The sequence below is a fragment of the Fistularia commersonii genome, chromosome 34 (genome assembly GCF_037954325.1).
Source record: "Fistularia commersonii isolate RoL2024-O1a breed Wild chromosome 34, RoL_Fcom_v1.0, whole genome shotgun sequence".
Taxonomy (NCBI): domain Eukaryota; kingdom Metazoa; phylum Chordata; class Actinopteri; order Syngnathiformes; family Fistulariidae; genus Fistularia; species Fistularia commersonii.
Window position 1 is genome coordinate 4447970 of NC_141317.1, and position 16557 is coordinate 4464526.

Below are 16557 nucleotides of genomic sequence, written 5' to 3' on the forward strand. Positions count from 1 at the left end.
TTATCAGCTCTCCGTTTAAATAGCTCTCACCGTATTGCAAAGGAAGTTAGTTTGTCTAGCGATCAACAATTCAAGACCAATATGAGATCTGCTCCCCGACGCTCCGTGCCGAGCGTAGCTAACCGGAGGATAAGGATAGTGACTGCAGCACAGCGGTCCCAAATTTCACGTTAATACGCCTTGGTCAGTTGGCCATATTGAGTGGCGCAAAGCTTTTGTCTAAGTGGATTATGACCTTCCAGTGAAAACTGGGCCTGTGCAGAAGGGAATTGTCTTGTAGGATATTATCAAAAACAGAGTGGATTTGATGTGTGTTTGCCAAGTAAAAATGCGATCCGGTCCTTTCGTTCATTCGTCGTTCAACACGCTCTCTCCGCCTGCCTCGCTTTGTAAAGCACCTTACCAGGAGCCGCACCTTATAAGCCAATGTTTGGACTCCTTTTAACTTCAATGCCAAAAGTTTTTCTTCTTGAGTAAATGTTGAGCTTGAGACTCGCCTTTTGAGAGTGTGAAGTCTGCAGGATGAATGGAGGCATCATGGGGAAGATACTCAAATGTGTAGAATAGGTGTTTTAAAGAGTCCTTCGGTGCTAACGAATAGCTGCTGCCTTTGATTCGGTGTTTAAAGATTGGGCCGTAGGGAAAAATAATGGCTCCGTGCTGGATCTGCTGGTCGGGGTGGTGCAGGTGCAACGGCCGATACAACACGGCTGTGGAACAAAAGGCTGACGGACAGTAAAGGAGGCACGGAAATACATTTCCGACACACGCGCTTCATTCGGAAGCTTATGTCAGTGAGTCTGTTTCTAATCTGACCAACAGGCAAATAACTTGGTTTTGAGCAGCTTTCTTCCTTACAATTAATTCTCACTTTATCCGTCTTTATCTGTTCAGCCAGAATCCCACATGTAGTCAGTCAGCTGTTGTTCAGCTATTAAAACGCCGAACCTGGTCGCAGTCCATGTTCTACTTTTCAGTGAGCTGCTTCTTGCATCTACATTTTGCTTTTGAAAACAAATACGCGTCCTTGTTTGACAAAGATCCGCCGAATCCCCGATGTGGGACCCGCTAAGCCACTTTAAGTGCGCGCTCCACCGGTCGCCAGACTGCCAAAATCACTTTGATTGGAGAGTCTCGGCTCGGATTGAAATCTGATCACATTTTGCAGGTGATGCTGAATTAGCTAAATTTAAAACGAGTGCGACGCCGAGAAGCACGGCCCTGGGAACTGCAGGTGGCCGCGTATCTCAGACAGACCACTTAACAACGTTATTGGACTCATTCTGCTCAGAGCCATCTGTTCGGGATTAATACGGTCGGACCATATCCGAGCCCTTCAAGACAACGGAGACAGGTCGGACTATCGAGAAGCCCTGCCCTATCGGTCACGCGACCCCGATGGTGTACTTGAGAAACACCGCGACACAAATTCATACTTTGATTGCGATTGTTCTCGCACGTTTTGGTTACGAACCCAAAACGAAGGCTCCAGAGACTCATGGTCCGCATTATCCTCTGTAAGTGCCAGAGTCAAACCGATTCAAGTATTTTATCTTCCCTTGTGAAAATTCATCTTCTGTAACAATTGTGAAATATTCACTCTAATGCTAATCCTTTATAAAGTCGGTGGACTTTCTGTAAATTTTAGGTTGTTTCTGGCTGATTTTCATTTTATACAATGAAAAAAAAGACCTTCAAATGATATCAAGGATTCTCACAAAGAGGCACATCTTACTTCTCTTAAAAGCTTTGTCAAGTAGAATCGCTGGGAAAAAAAAAAAAAGGGTACTACTTCACCGCTTTGTTGTAATTCCTAAACATCCTCGCCACATAGCTGACATCTGGGACGTGTTTTCGATCCGGCACATGAAAGGCCCGTGTGCCTCTGCACCTGTTAACCATCAGTACGTTTGTTATTGCTCGGTGATTTGCTCTAATTAACGTTAGATATTTGTTTTCAGATGACGAAAAGGAGGTCACCAGTGCCCCCCTTGACAACAGTGAAATTTACTCGCTACTGTCCCATGCGAATGGCGTCCTGTCTTGTTGTGACAACAAATAGTGACTTCTGGTGTATACAGTATAAACCTCCAGTACGGTAGGAGACCTGCGATCGTTCGACGCTTCTTGCACCTGTGAAATTGACTTTCGGCAGAGTTTTTTTATAGACATTAAAAAAAAAAAGAAGAATGCACGCTTGTAAGGAAATATGCAGTTTATGCATGTACGTAGATAATGATCCTCAATCTGTTTTGTGTCTCGTCCGCTATCTCAGCCATAAACATAAATACAAATACACACAAACACGGGTTTGGCAACATACCAGTCATTCTTTAGAAATGCTGGTGCTGATGGTGAGATTTTTCTTCTGAAATCTGCCGGTGTAATCACAATGCGGAAATCGAGGCTGTTTTAAAATCAACTTTTACGTATATGAACACGCTCGCATGTATCTTTTTCTCCTTATTGGCGATTGATATCACCGACGTAGGAAACTCTCAGCGCTCTGGTCATGGATCAAGTGACTTTTCCAGGTTGGAGTGTGTTTGCGAGCAGAGCGTGGAGAGGACGTGTGTGTTACGGAGGGGAGGGGAAGCCCAGAGCTTAAGGCCTCTGCTTGGGATGTTCAGTCTTGGCTATAAAGCAGTGAGAGGAGAAATCACTAACAGACTTGCACAGGGTTACCAACACACATCCAAAATTACAGGCTCACATAGAAAGCAGCTGCTGCAGTGCAGAGGAACGCTTTTAAGGTCGATGACCCCACAAAGCTAACTGTACACTATATCTTGACTTCATTTACTCAAGCCTCAGATAATGCTGTTATACATTTTTCTGCCTCTGCTTTCTCATGCATCACTGTACCGTAATGCAGTCGGGACTGAGCTACAGTACGAACCGCATGTCCGAGTTTACACCGCAGGCTTCGCGTGTTAGATCACTGCCGCTTGTATTTTCTTTTTGTTCATTTACGACACAGATGTCCTAAAAATACAGACTCTGATAAAACCACATGGAATCAGTCCCATCTCTTTTGTTTGGTTTAAGGCAACTTTTATCTCGTTGTAGTAAAAACACAAGGTCCAACTTTGGTTTAACTGCAAAACCTGAACTTCGCTCAACATTTTTTTCTAGTCTGTTCTGGTGAGACTCAACACAGCTCCCCTTTATATAGTTCTTATGTCACTCGGTAAATATGGAAGTTCACGTCGAAGCCTTAAGTTCGAGGGAAAGTGATGTGTTTTTGGGTTTGATGCATTATAGACACAAAATGTAAAGGATTACATCGTTGCTGGTGTGGCGCCGTCTTTGAGAGCTTAGCATATGGTGGAACGGGCCATAGAAGAATGTGGCTGCAGCTTTGGTGAAGAGGTCAGAGCCGTAAAGCGGAGTTTATTAAGGCTATTGCGTTTCTGTTTTGGGATCATCATTTGCAGTTTTAAAAAAAAAAGAAGTATACCGAAGCACTTGATTTTTAGAAAAACGGTTTTGAATCTTTATGTCCGTGTGCACGGACGCGGCGAAAACTGCAAATAACTAGTCGAAGTGGATCGAATAGAGGAGTCCAACTACTCGGCTAGACATCATGTATAGCCCTCTCAAGTTTTATCTCTGGTGTTTCAAAAGAGCGCCAGCAGGGAAATGTCCTCCTTCAGAGCGACCACAGTTCTGTGTTCACATTCTCCAGGCATGGCAGATATTTGAAACTTTTTGCTTTCAGAAAAATTGCACGACAGGTTAGATTGTAATCTTACCCAAGTCAGGTCGAGTTGCCATTTCCATAAATGTGACGTGTTTGTACCGCAATGGTGTCTTTTTTTCAATTTTCCCGTTGTGTCGCTGAACTCGTGTGTTTCCAGATGAGTGCCAACATACTGATCTTCCTGTGCACCAATATGATCGGGATCTGCACCCACTACCCCGCCGAGGTTTCCCAGAGACAAGCCTTTCAGGAGACGAGGGGATACATCCAAGCCAGACTGCACCTGCAGAGGGAGAACCAGCAGCAGGTGCATGCATGCGCTCATATGCACAAAAACACGTGCATATTCAGGCAAATGAGATGGAGCACCAGCTGTACTTGAGTTCGTTAGGAAAAACACACGCACCCAAATGCAAAATATCTACAAGTGGGTGTCTCAGTTTTTATTTTCTAATTTGTTTGTCTCAGTTTGTGTGGAGAACAATATGTTTTAGAGAATAACACGCATCCCTGCTCGCCTGTATTTGACTAACACATTCCCACGCAGATGCCAGTGAGGCAGGGTGACTCACTGAGCATTCTAACGGTGGAAACTGATGAACATAAATGGGCTCCCTCTCTCTGTCTTTCTTTAATTTCCCACTCCCTCTTTTCTCTCTCTCTCTCTCTCTCTCTCTCCCTCACACTCACCCTCTCCCTCCTTTTCTTAGGAGCGCCTACTGCTGTCAGTGCTGCCAAGGCACGTTGCCATGGAGATGAAGGCTGATATCAATGCCAAGAAAGAAGATATGATGTTCCATAAGATCTACATCCAAAAACACGACAATGTTAGGTAAACACAGACAAATAATCATACGTGCCTCCGTACGGCACCAGTGGCTTTGACCTGACTCTACTGACTGATGTGTCAGTTACACAGTCACTCAAAGAGCTATTTCCCTGACAGCATGTATTATGCATGCTGTTGTTTATTGACACTGACAGCACCGGCTGCAGTAACAATATTGACTAAGGCACACTGCTGTGCTTTCTGTAGCAAATGATAGGAGGCAGAATTCAAGGCCCCCTGTTTCAGCCTTTGCCACAGAATCCGACCTACGGACGGATGTAACTCGTTCGTAACGGGTGATCCGGACTCTTTATCCGTCGGTCTGTTTTCAACTCCCCCTGGGACAGGTTCAGGTTGTGATGGAGGTGGCGATACGTGACACTGAAATGACAGTGCGGCGGAGATCACTCTCAGAGGTGACACGGATAGTTGCAGGTGATGCACGGCCCGTTGTAATCTTCTTTCTCTACCGTGGGATGGGGTTCGTGAAAGGCGAAGAGTCCTGATCCGAAAAAACATTTTTGCAAAAGCAATGGGATGACCACAACTGCCAAGGTGTAGCATACAAAAGCATATCTTCTCATTTTATTCCCACTCGCATCTGGCCTCGCGGATAGTTTTGGTTAGATTTGATGTTTTGTCTCGGTCAGTTCTACTGTCAGCAACTGAAGTTGTTTTAACAGGAATTTGATTAGTAAATGAATTCATAAATTATAAGTGTTATGTCATGCATACATGCCAAGTCATATACCCAGCCCACATGCACGGGCCTATCAAATCACATTATTTCGGTCGAGCCAGCACCAGTTAGGGTAGGTATTGTCGGACTATTAAGTACAATCTTGAACACCTACAGATCTTCAGGCCAGCTTTGAGTAATTCAGTACTTAAAAATCATTGTCCAAAGTTTACAGAGAAATCAGAAATGAACGCCTCTGTCACTCCTTCGATTCCAATATTTGCCGATGAATTGAGTGGACTTTAACAACGACTTGGAGTTGTCTTTTCTGTTACTCAGCAGCAAATCCCCGCTCGGAAGCTATTTAGCATTTTTGCAGAAGGTTCGATGCACCGCGAGTGACTCACAGCTTACCATGGGCTCCAGGCTTCTGTTATAATGGGCCCCTTTTTAGCCTTCCGGATGACCTCACAGGGCCAAAAGCGCCCTCTGTCGTCCTCAACCGGAACTTCCTTGTGGTTGTGTTTATTCTCCCCTTTCAATACTATCAAAAGCTAGCAATGAATGGCATGCAGACAGTGGGCCTGGGCCTGGTGGTTCTCAGAGGGAAGGGCTGGAGGAGGTGACCTACAATGGCGCAGTTGATGAGAGCCAGATCTTTAACAAACGTCTGCCTCATTATCTCCCTTCTGCTCGCCACGCAGCTGGACAGTGAGGAGGGAACGAGGCGGTAGATCACGCAAACTACCTCTGTATTTCAATGACTTAACTCATTCTTGTTTGTTCCTCTTTTTTTTTTCCCTCCTTTTGTCTATTTTGGGCGCTCACGCCCTCTCCCCCCACGCCGCCGCCGCCGCCCCCCACAGCATTCTGTTCGCAGACATCGAGGGCTTCACCAGCCTGGCGTCTCAGTGCACCGCCCAGGAGCTGGTCATGACGCTGAATGAGCTGTTCGCTCGCTTTGATAAGCTAGCCTCGGTAAGCGCTGTCACCTGCTGATACCACTTACCCCGTAAGAAGTTTGATCCACTTACAGAAAGATACAGCTCGTACTTTTGCGCCATGACAAAGCCAACATGATGTACTTGTAAAGGGGGGGGTCACTTAGGCATTGTGTAACACTTCAATTAGACGGCACTCGACCTGATGAGTCACCTAAATTATGCATAGAAAGCTCCATATTTGACATGGGCGCGCTGTGTCTTCGCTGTGTGACAATGCGTGTGTCTTTTTGTTCTCGCCGCACAGGAGAACCATTGCCTGCGTATCAAAATCCTTGGTGACTGTTACTACTGTGTGTCAGGGCTGCCTGAACCTCGGGCGGACCACGCCCACTGCTGCGTGGAGATGGGGGTGGACATGATCGAAGCTATCTCGTGAGTGAAAAACGCAGCGCGGCGACTTTCGCCGTCGGTTTTGGATCTCCCAATTTCTTCAAATTTTCGCCGGACCCCCAAAGTTGAACATATACGCGCGTGTTTGTGCATCCGCAGGCTGGTCAGAGAGGTGACAGGCGTCAATGTGAACATGCGGGTGGGCATCCACAGCGGGCGCGTTCACTGCGGGGTGCTAGGCCTGCGGAAGTGGCAGTTTGACGTCTGGTCCAATGACGTAACACTTGCCAACCAGATGGAAGCTGGAGGGAAGGCAGGGTAAGTTCCTCACCGAAAAATAAAATAAAAAAAACTACTGCAGCGGCGCTGTGTCAGGGCCCGATATGTTTTCCCTACCCACTTGTGTGTAGGCGTATCCACATCACCAAAGCCACGCTTCAGTATTTGAACGAGGACTACGAGGTTGAGCCCGGATTCGGCGGTGAGAGAAACGCTTACCTGAAGGAGAACAACATCGAAACCTTTCTGGTGTTGGGCTGCAGCCAGAAGAGGGTCAGTGCACGGTCAGACACATCCACATGTCCTTGAGTACTTTCTGAACGCCTTCAAAATTCACACTAGGCCTGCACTTCACACCAACAACATAATAGCTTGTCACCTGACACGGCGGACCATGTTTTTTCCACTCTTAACACCCACCCCGGTTTGATTTCTTGACCTCCAGAAAGACGAGAAAGCCATGATGGCCAAGATGCAACGGGCACGCGCGAACTCAGCGGAGGGATTGATGCCTCGCTGGGTGCCTGATAGATCCTTCTCCAGGACCAAGGACTCCAAAGTCTTCCGGCAGATGGTGTGATATACAGGATCCAAGGAGCACTAAGCTCAGCATTCGTCACCTGTTCTTGTAGTAGTTTTCCGTGTCAGCCTCTCTCTCTACTCGTTTCTATGTCTTCGCTGCTTTTGTTCTTATTTGTCCTTGCTATCGTGAGTCCGAGGACCTGTTGTGAGGCTCAGCAGGGAACACGCGATACAATGCTCCATTTCTTCCTATACAAAAGAATATTCGACTTTTACCATTTAGTTCGATGAAAGTAAACAGAGACTTTTCCGTGTTATATACTGCCATATTACAGAATTAAAAAGTGAGTTATAGGGGTGGGAAGGTCAACAGGCATCCCTTGGACGGTCATCGGTTGATCGCAGAGCCGAGTCTCTCATGTAATCCGCCGCATTTTTCTATCGAGGAGGGAAATGAGGAAGCGGCAAAGAAAAAAACACGCATATCCACACGTTTGTAATTTTTGTGAGCAGAGAGATCTCAGTTCAGTGGGGAAATCAGTGGCAGAATTAGGGTTTTGTTACTTTTTTGCTGTACTCGCGGGCACATGCGCGGTTGAAAAGAATGATAATAGACGGTTACCGCGGCACCAGCGTATCGGCGATCGTGTGTCGCAAGACCCACTCGTGTGTTGTGTCACAGCGGCCGCCGAATCTGAAATGGAGAAATCAAACAGAAAATCGTTCAGCCAAAAGCGGGTACTTGCATTCTGCAACTTCTGTGCGTCATGTGATGTTGCAAAGATCGCTGTGTGCACTCCGATGCCAGCCACACCCAGACTGCTGCCGAGCGGCTCTGAAATTTAAACAAGCGGTGAACGACAGCGGATGAATGAACCGACAGATGCTTTTATTGTAGAACGAAAAATCCTAAATCACCGCAGGCCGTGGTAGAAATCGCTTCTCTTTCCTCGTAAACTACTGCCCGCAACTGAGGATGTGCAGTGCACGATCCTTTAAGTTGCACGCAATTCATGCAGAACCGGTCTAACACATATCCTATTTTGAAGACCTGGGTTACGAAGCCCTTCAGACTGTAATTAACAAGTATCGATCAATTTGATTTCAAGGTAAATGAGTTACAGCGGGGCGTTCAGCACATAATTGACTAGAAAAGACCACAAAACTGCATCTCGAGATACAGCTCTTCATTGGTATTTCTTATTTCCTGCACGTCTTTATCCAACAACTCTCATTTACTTTTCTCTTCCACATTATTTCCCTCTCTTCCTTTTGTCCTCTACTTCTCAGAGGGTTTGACCCCTGGGGGCAAAGTGGGTGTAATTTGAAGCCTCAAAGCATTAATTAAAACATCAGTCTGGCTCTGAGGGGATTAGCTGTGCAGATGTCTCTTGTCTGTTTTTCAGCTGTACTTTGGCTACATGACGATGTGTTCTTTTTTTCGTTCTTTCCCTTTCCTGTGCCGTCTCTTTTTTTTTTTACCTCTACCGTTCACTGCATCTCTCTGTTTTTGCTTCACCTCAGGGCATTGATGAAGCATCCAGCAAAGACAAGTGAGTGTTTTTTTTTGTCATATGTCAATAATAAGAGGGGTATTTGTTATTGGTGGTCGACCGGATGACTCAGCGTCGCGGTCGGATTTTGAATATCTGGTGTTTGATTTATACTATCAGCACTTAACCGCCTGGAATAGCACATTAGCATTGTACCTGTCACTGCATAGACAAAGTCTGGCACACATGTGCACGCTGATGCAAACAAAGCACTCGCCTATTGTATCCACAGTCGCTGTGCTCAGGAGGCCCTGAACCCCGAAGACGAGGTGGACGAGTTTCTCGGACGAGCTATTGACGCCCGCAGCATCGATCAGCTCAGGAAGGACTATGTCAAGAAATTCCTGCTCACATTTCAAACTATGGACCTGGAGAAAAAGGTCAGTGTTGACCTTCACCGTTTTTCTTTCTTTTTTTTCACATTAACTGAAATGAAGACTTCATGGAGCTGACCTCTCAATGATTTTCTATTGTCAGTACTCCAAAAAGGTCGACGATCGTTTTGGAGGATATGTGGCCTGCACACTCTTAGTTTTCTGTTGCATCTGTTTCATTCAGATGATCATTTTTCCAAAGTAAGTATGCTTTGCCACCGAGTTGAATATTATTAGTTCTACTGAGTTATGGACAGCAACTGCGGTCTGTAGTCTGTTTATTACAGTTAAACATCCTAATGAGCCTCTTTTATTGTCCTCCACAGAACCATACTAATGCTTGGTCTTTACATTAGCATCTTAATCATCCTATGCAGTATCCTCTTCATTTGTGCCATTTATTCCTGCATTAAAGTAAGGGAGAAAACTCTTCAAAATTCCAGTGATTCATGTTGCAGCCATTCTCTGTTTAAAATCCCCATCGCATGTCGTCACTTACAATTTGTTTTATTGTGCTCTCTCCTCTTCTTGTTCTCAGTTTTTCCCAGCTGCCTTACAGACAATAACAAAGAAAATAGTCCAGTCGCGTGCAAACAGCACGCTGATGGGTGTCTTCACCATCCTACTCCTCTTCGTCTCCTCCTTTGCGAACATGGTACAGTCAGTTCTTCACTTTATCTCGAGTCATCATGTAACGGTCATAACCCACTGCCTGGGCAAAATGAGGAATAGGCGCACAACATGAGATTTCAATGGCGTGCACTATGTTGGCTTTTTTTAATCTATTTATTTATTATTTTACCTTGGACAAATTTACCCTAGAGTCCATGTTGGTTAGTGTTAGTAAGCTATTTCCCATACTGGGGCAGATCATGTTAAAGACATCTGGTTGTTTTTAACCACATTTGCCAATGTTACATAAACCAAATGTTTTTGTTTTTTTTTTGTATATGTATTGTTAAATGAGGAGCTTGACATTGCAGGGACATACTGTCTTTCATTGTAAATGTAAAAATGTAAACATTTTTAACGTAAAATGTAAACAATGTAAACAAAAAATGTAAACATTTTTTGTTTACATTTGCCAATGTTACATAAACCAAATGTTTTTTGTTTTTTTTTGCATATGTATTGTTAAACGAGGAGCTTGACATTGCAGGGACATACTGTCTTTCTTGCCTGAGAGTTTGATGGGAACTCATATGCATATGTAGGATGAAGACAGTTTGCTTGGAGCTATGGAAAAAGACTGGTATTTGAGGGAAAATGTCGGCATGGTTTTGTCCAAAGATATCAATCCACCATCAAGCGCCTTTACAACACACTGATTAATGCATCATACAGCTTGTGATTTCCAGGAGTCTCTGCGGGTTGCCTGGCAACCCGCAGTGACAAGAGAATGTCAGCATTTTTTTTTTCAATGCCTGACTCATAAGCTTCTCTTAAAATAAATCTCGAAGTGTCCTCATACTTCAAACAGATTGATGAAAATTTTCTGTTTATCTCTGTAACATGTTTGGGCTTCCAACCGCTGGCTGACCTTGTTGTTGTTCCCCGCCAGTTTACCTGCAGCACAGAGAAACTGCAGGACTGTGTATCTGACAAGATGAACACATCAGTGACACTGTGCCTGCTGCATAACCTTACTAAAGCAGCAGAAGACGGCCTGACTCTGTGCTCCACTCATGCTGAGCCCTGCCATTTCCCTGAGGTCAGTCTCATAACATTTAAGCATGCGTGTCTGATTGTGCACTTTGTTTGCACTCAAAGTATGTTTGACTTTTTACTAAACCCTCCCTCTTTCTCTGTAACCGTCCGCTCTCTGATGCAGTATTTCAGCTACAGCGTACTGCTGACCCTGCTAGCATGCTCGGTGTTCCTGCACATCAGCAGCATTGGGAAACTGGCCCTGATGTTGCTCATCCAGCTTACTTTCCTTCTGCTGGTCGAGTTGCCTCATGTGGCCCTGTTTGACAACGCCGACCTGTTGGTCATCGCTAAAACCATGTGAGTAACCGCGCATCACGCACATTCGTACATGGTAGTTAGGCTCTGTCGCAATTCTCTGTTTAAGACTGGACATGCTCTAGTTTCTCAAGTTAGAGAATTCTAATTCTTCACAAAAGACCTACTTTCTCATGTTAAGTCCTACATTTTCAATATGTTTTTTCCCCCTCAGGCAATTAGCACCTGTTAATGATTCCCTACAACAGTGAGTTTTTCTAATGCTATTTTTACTCAAACATTGTTCAGTGACTCCAATCGCTCTCATAGATTAACATGATGTCCCTTTTCCCAGGCTTAGTTTCAATGAAACCTCAGAACAGTGGTAAGTACGTCTCGCTTTCTCTCGTACCGCGCTCAGATATTTTTATTCCCACACGAAACACTCACCGTTGTCGTCGGCATCATCTTTCCCCAGCCTGCGGAGCGTGACCAAGGTATCCCTAAAGGTCATGACCCCTGTAATTTTGACCGTGTTCGTTCTGGCACTTTATTTGCACGGCCAGCAGATGGAGTCCACCGCCCGTCTTGACTTCCTCTGGAAGCTGCAGGTACACGAAACGCCTCACGTGCCGAGCTTTCAAATGAGCCGAACAAAAAACACGCCTCGGCACCTCTCAGACTTCTCCCTCCGTCCGTTGTCAGGCAACAGAGGAGAAAGAGGAGATGGAGGAGCTGCAAGCATATAACCGCCGCCTGCTACACAACATCCTGCCCAAGGATGTTGCCGCCCACTTTCTTGCACGAGAGCGGCGCAACGACGAGTTGTACTATCAGTCATGTGAGTGCGTTGCCGTGATGTTTGCTTCCATCAGCAACTTTTCCGAGTTTTACGTGGAGCTGGAGGCAAACAACGAGGGAGTGGAATGCCTGAGACTGCTCAACGAGATCATCGCCGATTTTGACGAGGTGACAGAGGTTTCAGAAATCACAGCATCATGAAAACCGTTTTGAGATAATAAAAATTAAAAAAAAAAAAAAGAAACCACCACATGTTTTTGTTTTTATCTCTCCGGTCTATTTTCTTGATCGTTCGAATCGTTTGATCTCTCAATTAAGCTGTTCAATACGGACCCGAACCCCGCTTTCGTTTTTCATCTCTGTTTCTTATACCCGTTTGATTATTCCTCCATAGATCATCAGCGAGGACAGGTTCCGTCAGCTGGAGAAAATCAAGACCATTGGTTCCACCTACATGGCAGCCTCGGGCCTCAACGACTCCACCTATGACCGAGAGGGTCGCTCTCACATCCTGGCTTTGGCGGACTACGCCATGAGGCTTAGGGAACAGATGAAATACATCAACGAGCACTCCTTCAACAACTTCCAGATGAAAATAGGTAAGGCCGTACAAAGAAAACAATATCTGGTAAGATAGCTATGGATCGGCATCTGTTGAGGAAAACATCTCCCGGTCAAAGCAGAACTAAAGCGATTCAATTCCAACAGTATAATCAAGCGTAAATCATGTAACTGTTGTGAGTTAACTCAGCCAGCTGATGTGTCCGCAGGGCTGAACATGGGGCCGGTGGTAGCCGGGGTGATTGGAGCCAGGAAACCCCAGTATGATATCTGGGGGAATACGGTTAATGTGGCCAGCCGAATGGACAGCACAGGAGTACCAGACTATATCCAGGTAGCGTGCACGTTATTGTTGGGAACTCTAAATAAGATTATATGTGATGGTTGAAAAAGGAAGAAAATAACAATACAACGGAGACAAATGATTGCAAAGATAGCAGGTGTCCTGGATAAGAGAATTAATAGAAAGCAGTTTGACACTGCTTGGTTTAGTGAAGTACGAAGAAAATTTCATGAAAAAAAAAGGAATTTTCCCAAAAAAAAAAAAAAAAAAAAAAAAGGAATTTAATGAAAAAATAAAACATTATTATTTTTTCAGAAAATTTCTACTACTACTACTGAACTTTACTGATTTATGGATTTATTGTCAGGTCCATTATTATTTCCTCGAATCCCAAAAAACACAGAGCAGTTAAACAAACAGCAAAGACAGTAAATCCTCATTTACACCAACTGGATGAAAATTCTGTCTCTCTCTGCTTGAAATATTTGTTCATTTTAAGTCCGGTTAGCTGGAGTTATTCCTGCAATATTCTTCTCGTCAAACAATCACTCCATAAGTCATCCCTTAAGGGGAATCGGATCCGAACATCTGCAACAGCTAGAACTTCTCATCTCGTGCTCCAAATAAACAGGAGTCAGCTTATTCCAGGAATGTCATGGTGTTCGCTGTTTTTACAAAGAAATGATAATCTCTCCTGTCGATTTACATTTCAAAATGTCACTGATTATCAACAGCGGCTTACATCCATTCCTACCACCGTAACTGTATTTTTAGCATCTTTTTGGTCACTAAAGCTTCATTTTGGAGCCGAAAGTACGGCTGCCGGTAGAGACAAAGCCTGCGCTGGATATGAGAGTATCGCAGTTTATGCCAGGGTTAATTGGGCTGCAAAGTGGCACAGTGAGTCAGGATATTTTCCCTCGGCTGGAGTATCCGAGGTTCATCCGTTTACTCTGCCCTTGTACCCTTGAGCAAGAATCCCTGTCAGCACAGGACACGCTGTTCTATAAATGGTGCGCTAATGTCCCCGGAGAGGCAGAGGTCTAATTTGAATTCCCTTCAGAGGCCATTGCACCGCTACATTATTATCATCTTCGAGAGGGAGATCGAAACCACAGTGTTCTTTGGAGAGGCTCGTAAACTGCAAGTCCTGTTTTTCACCACAAGATTAAATTGTAGAATATTGCTGCCATCTGCTGCATAGTTTATGTTACTGCAGCTCATGGTGCCGCAATACCTATGACAAATAGACCTGCGACAGAATTAACATTTTTTTTGATTTCATTTAAACAATACTAAATTTTATTGCTTATTAGTTGAACTGAGGATTTATTTGAAGTAACTAATTATAGTTTGATTTATGATATGAACATAACAGTTAAAATGGTCATTCATTTTTTGGGGGGTAATAAATAATAACCTAAATGAGCATAATCAATCACTTGGATATACAGATGTTCTATATTTAATCATTTGAATATCTACCTCTCCGTTTCATAGGATTTTACACCCAGAAAGGTGTTTTAATGCCATGTTTATTCAAGAGCAAGTTGAGTGAAAGTGTTGTTCGATTTCCGCGTCTCCCTCTCAGGTCACAACGGACTTATATCACGTGCTGGTCAACAACGGATATGAGCTGGCCTGTCGAGGTGTTGTCAAGGTGAAGGGGAAGGGGGAAATGACCACTTACTTCCTCACCAGCGGTCCCTCAATCAGCTAACGACACACCGGCCAACCGCAGCTCGCTCCCACCGCACCGAGAGGATGGAGAATACAGAGAGACTGAGGTGTCAGCTCAGCTGTGAACACTGAAGCTCGGTGCAAACACACGGGGTACCGGAGGTGGCCAGCAGAGAAGAGCTCACTCTGTCTGTACCGTGTCACACAGTCAGACGCACACATGTAAGACATCGCTGGTGTCGGAAGGCTCTTCCCAAGCTGTTGGAGAGGTCACGAAGCCCAGATGCCTTAGAACGGAAGTAGCTCTGCTTGTGGTTATGAGCAATAGTACAAGTATTTTATCTGGAGTTGTTATTTATTTTACGAAGATGGAGTTTTGCATCGGAGTTTTGCATTGAACTTTGCAAAAAAAAAAAAATCGAGATATAAAGAAGGAAAACACAAAACTGTCTTACTTAAAAGAAAATATGCAAGGACGAAATGAAGGATAACCATGACCAAAGAACAAATGTTTGATATGAATCACGCTGATGATTCTCTTTGAAGAACAGCAAAGTTAAATATTTTAAAGATCCTTCTGAAAGAAAAGGCCACGGCAACGTCACTATCACATTTTTATTGTGGACTCTTCACAAAAGGAGACCACACACACAGGGCCTTCTGTGTTTCTTCCAGTCTGTGAAGAACCACAGCCTGGAAAAGAGTCTGTTTGTGGTTCACTGAGAAATCCTATTGATTTGTTTCTCCTTGCAATGTATATTTCATTGATACCTGAACCAGAAGTAAAAAGGAGGGAAGGAAGGAAATAGTTGCATTTGTTTCACGGTTGAGAAGCATTTTGTGTGTGTGTGTGTGTGTGCCTGTGTGTGTGTGTGTGTGTGTGTGTGTGTGTGTGTGTGTGTGTGTGTGTGTGTGTGTGTGTGCGTGTGTGTGTGTTTGTGTTTGTGTGAGTGTGTGTGTGTGCGTGTGTGTGAGAGAGTAAGAGTGCTTACCAGGGGTGTGAGTGTTACTACTGTATATGGATATTACCGTCCATAAATAAATGCTGATCTTTACCTATGAAGAGGCATACTATAACTTTTCACTGTGAGGTTTTTATGATACTGTATGACAATGCTTTCTTGCCAAACTGGTTGCTGCAAAGCATGTTTTATATTATTCTTTAGACTTGTGTGTCCATTCCTTTTTCTTTTTTTTTGTGTCAGATGATCATTTGAAGATAAATAACATGCCTTTACTGGCCACTGATTTTGACTGACTTCATTCCAGACTAAAAGAAGATAAGCAAAAGCCTATGGAACATATTTTGGATTGTGTTATAATGTGTGAATATAAGCTGGCATCTTGAGAATTTCAGGATTCACTGTATGCAGGGACTCTCTTTCTGCTCACATGTATTGCCTTGAGATTGTGTCGTTCTAAGGTCCTCGTACGTCATTGAACAAAGTTCAAAATATAACAGTATTTTCCAAAATTTGGTTGTAATTGACACCCAGAGCCTTGTAACTTTAACAAGAGTCTAATGAATGTAAGTAGTAATGAATATGTTAGCGATGAAATTGCCACTAAAGAGAACCACTCTGCATTGTGAAAGGATAAATATCAATTACCAATTGGACTTTATGTTAGCCGTGTGTTTCACATTGCAGAACACCAGATGTTGTTGAGCTCACCTTTCTGTGTGAGCCTTAAAGAATCCTGCCTTAACAGGCCTCTAAACAGATGCTCTTGTACGCCTGTACCTCTTTGTCCTTCAAATAAAAGGTCAACCAAACAGAAATAAGGAAATGGTCGTTTAGGCTCTTATTTCTTCCAGGCCACACATACAAGGAGTAATTCCTAAAAAAATTTAAAAAACCTGCATGAAAGGAAAAAGATAAAAATCAGTCATTTATAATTCATCTGAGGAGCTGACACTGTGTCAGTGTGTGTGTGTGTATGCGCGCACACAAGCAACCTCTTTCCCAATTTATTCTAGTTTATCCGGTCAGTACAGTCCTTTTCTGCTTGTCTTT

The 16557-nt window shown here is 44.1% G+C and overlaps 1 protein-coding gene across 2 annotated transcripts in view; it reads left to right on the plus strand.

Moving 5' to 3' along the window:
• LOC147214298 (adenylate cyclase type 6-like) overlaps positions 1-16322 on the plus strand; it is a 30382-nt gene extending 14060 nt beyond the window's left edge. For both annotated transcript variants that reach the window (XM_086141390.1, XM_086141391.1), the window contains 21 exons: positions 3861-4010; positions 4414-4535; positions 6078-6189; positions 6460-6587; positions 6705-6863; positions 6956-7097; positions 7270-7398; positions 8871-8899; positions 9132-9279; positions 9377-9474; positions 9600-9687; positions 9812-9928; positions 10835-10984; positions 11105-11280; positions 11453-11485; positions 11573-11602; positions 11696-11828; positions 11923-12186; positions 12413-12617; positions 12789-12913; positions 14454-16322. In XM_086141390.1, coding sequence (XP_085997516.1) covers positions 3861-4010; positions 4414-4535; positions 6078-6189; positions 6460-6587; positions 6705-6863; positions 6956-7097; positions 7270-7398; positions 8871-8899; positions 9132-9279; positions 9377-9474; positions 9600-9687; positions 9812-9928; positions 10835-10984; positions 11105-11280; positions 11453-11485; positions 11573-11602; positions 11696-11828; positions 11923-12186; positions 12413-12617; positions 12789-12913; positions 14454-14582 — 2667 coding nt within the window. In that variant the 3' untranslated portion in view covers positions 14583-16322. The remainder of the gene's footprint in view (positions 1-3860; positions 4011-4413; positions 4536-6077; positions 6190-6459; positions 6588-6704; positions 6864-6955; positions 7098-7269; positions 7399-8870; positions 8900-9131; positions 9280-9376; positions 9475-9599; positions 9688-9811; positions 9929-10834; positions 10985-11104; positions 11281-11452; positions 11486-11572; positions 11603-11695; positions 11829-11922; positions 12187-12412; positions 12618-12788; positions 12914-14453) is intronic.
• Positions 16323-16557: the final 235 nt, after the last annotated feature.